The sequence below is a fragment of the Primulina tabacum genome, chromosome 9 (assembly GCF_025594145.1).
Source record: "Primulina tabacum isolate GXHZ01 chromosome 9, ASM2559414v2, whole genome shotgun sequence".
Lineage (NCBI taxonomy): Eukaryota > Viridiplantae > Streptophyta > Magnoliopsida > Lamiales > Gesneriaceae > Primulina > Primulina tabacum.
Window position 1 is genome coordinate 23729855 of NC_134558.1, and position 7540 is coordinate 23737394.

The following is a 7540-nucleotide window of genomic DNA, read 5'->3' on the forward strand; positions in this document are numbered from 1 at the left end:
ACAAAAGGCGTAAGGATTTTTCACAACTTCACAGAGACTTTTCTCGACTCTTTTCTCGGAAAAATGAAGGATTTTCGTACGTTTTGTATATATATATATATATATATATATACATTCACGCATGTAAAGCAAATGACGAACTCTACGCGCAACACGTCTCGCGCATATGCGCGACCTAAATCGGCGCATATGCGCGAGACCTTCTGGTCTTCGCACATTTCTTTTCGGCAGCTCGCGCATATGCGCGACACCTTCCGCGCATATGCGCGAGACTCTCTGGAGTTGTGATTGAACTTCCACACAGCTCGCGCATATGCGCGCCTTCCTGTCGAATTCGCGCATATGTGATTGAACTTCCGCACATATGCGCGAGACCTTCTATCCAATTCGCGCATGTGCGCCGATGGTACTGTCCTCGCACCTACACTTTCACACGTTACTTCAAATCGTGTCTCGGTTAATCCTTTCATAATCATATCAAATTATAAATCAATAATTACAGATTACTAGGATTAAATTTCCGGGCATTACATACAAACCTCGAGTAATTCAATAAAAACAAATATCAATATATTTAAATTGTATTTAATGCATCTCGATTTTAAATTCCGTGTTTTTTAAGTCAAGTGCCATTTATCCATTTGCGAAAAAGTTGTGTTTTGAGACAGAGCTTGTAGCCCAATAATCTAACATATATGCTTATTCAGTGAGAACTTGAATTCGAATCTCGTCCCCTCTCCAAGTAATAGTTTAAAAAGTTGTGTTTTTTTGGGTATTTATATAGGAGCTAAATAATATCTTCTCTGTTCAAATATCGTGTTAATTCTTTTTTAATATTTTGATGGTAATAAATTTTTGTTTTTTATTTTCATCAGCGTGTAATTTGAAAATCGAGCATTTGAGGCTCGGAAAAAATCTTTTAAAACCAAATTTCATGCAAAAATCTAATGAACGAAAGGCGCTCTGAATTTTGATTAATTTTCCTATTTACTCACTAAACGTATTTTCTCACTAACGTATTTCTTTATGACATTAGAATAAAATTATGTGCTTCGGGAAGATTTTGCATTATAAAAGTGTTTTTGACACAAATCATTTATCATAGCATATTTGATTTCTCGAAATCAATATTATTTTATTTTTAATCAATTCTAATTCTCCTAGTTTGAATTCTCTACTTTATTTCTTAGTAAAATTAACTCTTAAAACACAAAATTTAAATAAAAAAAAAAAACGAAATGGAACCACATAATTCATAAGAGCAGTGTTCTAAAAAAAAATCCGCGCTTAATCTTGAAGCTCAACAAAAATGTCCCGCTTCGAAGAAAAGCGAAAAAAAGCGGTTAAACTTTAGCTTGACCGAATTAAGCGTAATTAAAACGTTTAATTAAGTGTGCTTAAGCGCAACTAATCACATCGATTTATTTTTAATTTTTTTTATTTTGAAGATATTTCTTTTTATTTTAAAATAACAAATTAGGTTTATAATTTAGATGTTTATTTTTTAATTTTAATCATAATTAAGCATGTCTAATAATGATGTGACAAATATTTAGCATTTTTTAATGTGATCTAATTGCAAAAACAAATAAAAATTGTAATTTTGAGAATTTTATGTTTTTATAAATATGAAAATTAATGCATCAAGACTTAAATTTATCATATTTATGTATTATTTTATCTATTTATTAGTTCGAGATAATTATAATTACTCTAAAGATAAAAAATGATTTTTCGCACTTAAGCTTGTACTAATCTCGCTTAAGCTTAAAAAGCTTGGAACTCGACATTCGCGCTTGAGGATGCTTCATGCTTTTTTAGAACCTTGCACAAGAGTGAGTAGTTGATCTAATAAAAGATTGAATAAATGAAATGGTCACTGATCGACAAGATTCACACAATATAAAAAGAAAAATCACTATATTATCAACACCCCTTTATCCTAGTGTTTTTGTCCACAAGGTGAATTCCATCAAAAGAGGAAATTTCATCTTAATCTCACCCCTATATTCTAAGGGCAAAAATTCGATTTCTGCTGATACCATTTTTGTTTGAGCTACCTGGTTTTGTTAATTAAGCCATCTCCAAGACCTTAATGTGTCCCATGGAATTTGCAGCAACTAAGGTGGAAGACTGACCACGCCAACACACAGATGAAACAAACTGTGTCGAATCGTCCACTTCATCAACAGAAAATGCATCACTGCTGTTGAATTTACAAGACAGGGCAGGCATAGGCAAAGCCTTGTGGTAAACAAAAACCTGCTTGGTGATGGAATATCTTGGTATGAGTTTCAAAAGACGTTAATAGAGTTAAAGTATCAGAAATACCCAAAAACCTGCTCGGTGATGGAATCTCTTGGTATGAGTTTCATAATTAATAGAGTTAAAGTATCAGAAATACCGAGAAAAATAACATGTCCCAAGACAAGAAAGCACTATATTGAGTAGACTATAGGATACCTCATTTGTTTCTGAACCAGTTGCAATAAATCCTTCAGAAACAGACAAGCCCACAAAATTCTGAAACAGAGTAATGTTTCATCATCAGTTTTAAATGGAACACTCATAAGCCCCACGAGAGAAGCACAAGTAGAGTCATTTTTAAGAAATTCCTTTCTTCATAAATTTCGAATACCAATAGCTGAGTGATGGTGATTTAAACAGAGCGAGAAGCATGAGGGAGGGGCTAAGAGAGAATCTAAACTCAAAAGATACTCGTTCATGCTAAAGAATACAATGAAACTATACCTTGACATTCAGGTGACCCGTGAATGACTGCATAGGACAGTCAAGAACTCTTGAATTACACATTGACAAATCCCAGAGCTTTAGCGTATTATCAGTGGAAGCAGACACAAGTGTAGTTGAATCTATGAACTTCACATAGCTCACTGTTTTATGGTGCCCAACTAGAGTGCACAAGGGCATTTTTGAATTACGAAGATCGTAATAATATATCCTATGATCAGCAGACCCAAATGCTAGACAATGAGCAGAGTCTGACGGAAATTGCACACAGCAAACATTGGCCTTTGTCTTAATAGTACCGACACTTGCTCCCTGCAGAAACTACCTATGTAAGAGAACTTATCTTATCACACATCCATAATCTAATGCATACAGCAAATGATAACTAGATGCTGTAGTACGTTTAGTTTCAAAGCTGACATCCACCAAGTGCAAAAATAGAATTGCCTGATTGATATTCCAAAGCTTAACTGAACCATCATCACTCCCACTGGCAAGCATTGTTGGATCTGCCATGGAAAAGTCGACAGACCATACGCGACGTTCATGCTCTTTCATTTCCAAGAAAATCTGACTTCTTGTGGCATCCCATACCTGGACAACATATCGAGTGAAAATCAATGATTGGTAAGAGAATACTTGCGAGTAAATAATGTAAGAGTGCACTTTGGAAAGATGGATTTGAGATCCATGGATTTAGATTATAGTTTTATTGATAACAACAAAACAATTGATCAAATCTTAAATTCATATCTTACTTTTTCCACATTAGTTATACAAAGTAAAATGTATTTCAAATGACACAATTATTGGATTAACTTGAAATTCATTCTAATTAACATGAAGTAAAATACATGTATTTGAAAAATCCATCCATCCAAGCTCAACAACGGATTTTAAATTCAAGTTACCTGCACCACACCTTCAAAGTTACTTGAAGCAATCTGACTCTTAATGTAGCCACTCCAACATACACTGCTAAGTTTAGTTCCACTTGCCATTTCAACGACAGGGTAACGAATATCCCGATCTCCATTCAAGATTGAGTTATATTCGAAAACTTTGATCTTTTTGCTTACCCCAGCTGTAGCAAAAAACTCTCCATCACGGTCGAAGCTAAGGGAACATATCAGGTTAGATGAATTTAAGAGATCCCCTTGTTTCAAGTCTGCTTTAACTTTGAGCATACTGAAAGACAAATACTTGCATAACCCTTCTAGAAAAGTATTTATCCATCCACTTTTTCCACGCTCATTACGCATTTCTTTAGATCTTGGATTCGTTAAACAGCTTCTTTCAGTGACAACAGCAGATCTTTTACCATCACTACTGACGAGAGAATGTCTAGGCAGCGGTAGGCTAGTTGCTTTGACATCCCTGCGTCTCGTTGAATAGTAAGCTGATTCCAATTTCTGAAAATTCTTCATGAGCCGAGAACTTCTGGACAGAATGCTTCCTTGATCTCCACCACGTGTCTCTATGCAATTAGAGTCATCAGGTTCAGTGTAAAATTCCTGCCTGGTTCGCTTTCTGCTCCCTGAGCTTCCAAAATCATCATGAGGAGCAACCTTCATCAAATCAGAGGATGAATGTGTACTTTTGTCCAATTTTAATTCCAAATCTCCTTTAAGCCTGAGACCGGTTTGCAACTTTGTGACTTCTTCTACATCTTCAGCTATAAAGGCTATTGTCTCACTTAAGCTATCTGAAGCATCATGTTTTCTCTGTTGCAATAGCATAAGAAATTCCAGAAGCAACTCCTGCTCCTCTATCTTTTCTGGAAGATCTATAATAGCTTCTTGTTCATCTAACACATCTCTTGGTGAATTCAAAAAATAACTTCGTAACAGCTCACTGCAAGACAGTGTGCAGAAGGAGGTGAGAATGGGCAAATCTGTTCCATTTCAATAAATGAGAGTGGAGATACAAGGACTAAATGATTCCATCCAATGATATTTTACATATCTTTCCCATGATAAGGTCATATTTCGGACCTCGAACTCATCACATTACTACAGAGAAGCAATTTTTTTTGAAGAGTGTATATTCTACTGAACAAAAATGTCAACACTTGAACAAAAAAACTATTCAACTCAAAAAGGTTCATGATCAAGAGCTTAAACGTGAAACAGTACAACAGCTAGAAACCTTTATTTGGAATATGGAATTGGATGGTAAGCAATTTAGAAAAAATCTGGCAGTAGCTGAAGCTTCAGGACTAAAATGGAATGAAACGACAAAAAAGTACCTTATCTTAGGGCGGTTACTTGGCTCAGGGTGCAGCAACCACAAACAAAATGAAACTTCTTTAGGCCACTTAAGAAGCAATTGAGATGGAAACACACGATGCCTCAGGTTTTCCATCGTTGTGCATTTCTCTTCCAGGGAAGCAGAAGTGTAAAATAGCTGCTAACAGGTTAGCATTTAGTGACATGCTAGATATGAAATCCATCATATTTAAACATCTATGCCAAATAAATTACGAGGAAAATGGTTAGCAATCCCAGAAAATTAATCTCACAGCATTTAGTTTATTAAAACGTGTCCATCACTGACCTCAAAAAGCAAGACTCCGAGCCTATAAATATCAGAGGCACCAGAAATAGGATCACCCACAATTTCTTCCGGACTACTATACCAATTTGATTCCATGAGCATCATTTGTTTCATTGAAAAAGAGTGCTTCTCATCTCCCGTTTGTGCACTGCTAATGTCTTCCAAGGAATGCATGACCTGAGCTGAGTTTGACTGCAAGCAATTGGTTTCGGAATTCAACCGTGAATCAGCATTGACTGGATTACTCGCCAGCCAAGGACCTGGTGTGCCTTTTAGACTTCCTGAACTATGGTATGAGAAAGAGTCAAGAGACCAAGAAGAACACTTGATCTCAGCTGTTCGGCTGTTTGATCTATGTTCCGGCTCTGAGAAAGAAACAGCCTCAACAAAAGAAACATGATTGAATGAGGACATGACAAAGCATGAGGGCCGAACATTTTGAACAACATTTCCATGAGAATGAGCTTCGTTCACAATGTCCACAATTTGAGAATATATGTGAAAACATTCAAGAGCATTAACTGCCCTTTGTGGATTATCCAACCAATGTCTCAAACTAACATTATTACATTCCAAGGCCTTAACAACAGGACCTCTCACTTCGTCACCATCATCAGCTCCAACCGGAGTACTATAATTGTGGATACGTGGCCAGAGCGCTTTTTCTCTCCCTTTCCTTACTGGTATAAACCCATAATCATGTGATGCAGTATCCCGTGAAAATCTGTTCGTACTTCCTCGAAGATTCCTGAGATTCGAATTCAAACCTCTAGAACTATCTGACAGCTCTCTATTCCGGAGTGATGAAGAACTCAACTCCCTACAGCTATCAGAACTCTGCCAAGCACCCTCAGAAGACCCCTTCATCGTATACTTGCCGGAAGACCTATGTATACACACAAAGAACTGCAGAATGAAGGATCAACACATTTCTATCAATGTCTTTCGAGTTTCCCCACGACCACCCCATCCCAATTCATGAGTCCATTTTCTTGAAAATCAAGAAAAATAACACCTGCGTGGCCGATCATCTAACACCACTCAGGCAGAAAAGATGCTTCTTTAAACTTTGCGAAATCAAAAAGTCACCGTCACCGTAACCACAAACCACTTTCAGTGCCCACAACAAATCAGCAAGAAAGAAATCGAAATTCAGATCACTAAGAAAGAAATCTCACAACATTCGCTTCTCACACTTGACAATCAAGAGTGTCTGATAGCGAGAGAGATACATGAACTGCAAGCTGTACCATGGACGAGCCAAATCAGACGAGCCAGACCCCTCGTAAAACATCTCGATTTCAGTCGAGAAAAATACAAATGCAAAATAACTTTTTGTCCCAACTCCAAAATCAACAAGTATACATCAAATAGTTTTCGTTTTTTCTGTGGGTTTTAAATAAAAATAAAGTATTCAAGAAAACCCTAGCAAACGGCATCTTCAATTCATTTCACCATCCAAGTACCATATATGTACACGCTACGTGGCGCATTCTCTTCCTCAAGTTCAAAGTTTCGATTCTAATAAAGTATTGACACTGTGTGGCCCAGCGAGATCTTCCATTTCCAATGGCAGCAGAGTGCCTTAGAACTCGAGAACGGTCAAATTCATGAATGTAAATTTGCCCTAAATGGCAATTAATTAGTAGCCACGCCACTAATTTCATCACCCAAAGCGATTATTTTAATATGTTTAACCCTAATGCGATGATCCAAAGCGCGAAAAACGTGGTGACATTATTGCCAGCAGCAATTCTTTATTCAGATTCCTCGAAATGAACGATTAATTAGTCGATGAAATTCTTAAAACTCGGTACTATTACCCTTTGAATTTCTCTATTGAAGAGAAATCATTGTAAAACTGAAAACAATTATCATGTCTTAATTCCTTTTTGTTATTGATTTTTTTTTAATGGGAAATTTTTTATTAGTTCATTAGGACACATACTTGGGTTTTGGAGATTGTAATAAAACTTTAAAGTTAAAAATATGCGATATCAAAATTTCAAGTTTGAAACGACATTTCAAATATGCTACTCAAGTAACAAAATACATTTTCACAAATTAAAAAGGTGATCAATCCCTATATGAGCAAAAGCAAAACATCAACAACTTTTGTCCAGTCTCTATGATGAGACATTGACCCATTTTCTCTCAACAGTTGCACATTCCAAGCTTTTCTTCCCTGGATTTTAAGTTAATGTAGTCTTCTTCTCCATTAATTCATTTCTCT

The 7540-nt window shown here is 36.2% G+C and overlaps 1 protein-coding gene across 2 annotated transcripts; it reads right to left on the bottom strand.

Annotated features, from left to right (window-relative positions):
- Positions 1–1843: 1843 nt before the first annotated feature.
- LOC142555009 (protein SPA1-RELATED 4-like) lies at positions 1844–6927 on the bottom strand. 2 transcript variants are annotated; one of them, XM_075665636.1, is made up of 7 exons: positions 5308–6923; positions 5000–5157; positions 3663–4605; positions 3199–3345; positions 2752–3063; positions 2464–2523; positions 1844–2262 (listed from the first exon to the last, which is right to left on the bottom strand). In XM_075665636.1, exons 1-7 carry the CDS (start codon positions 6172–6174, stop codon positions 2074–2076), a joined length of 2676 nt encoding a protein of 891 aa, XP_075521751.1. In that variant the 5' UTR covers positions 6175–6923; the 3' UTR covers positions 1844–2073. The 2 variants fall into 2 exon arrangements, with proteins under 2 accessions (XP_075521751.1, XP_075521752.1); XM_075665637.1 differs by lacking the exons at positions 1844–2262; positions 2464–2523 and having other exon boundaries at positions 2818–3063; positions 3153–3345; positions 5308–6927.
- Positions 6928–7540: the final 613 nt, after the last annotated feature.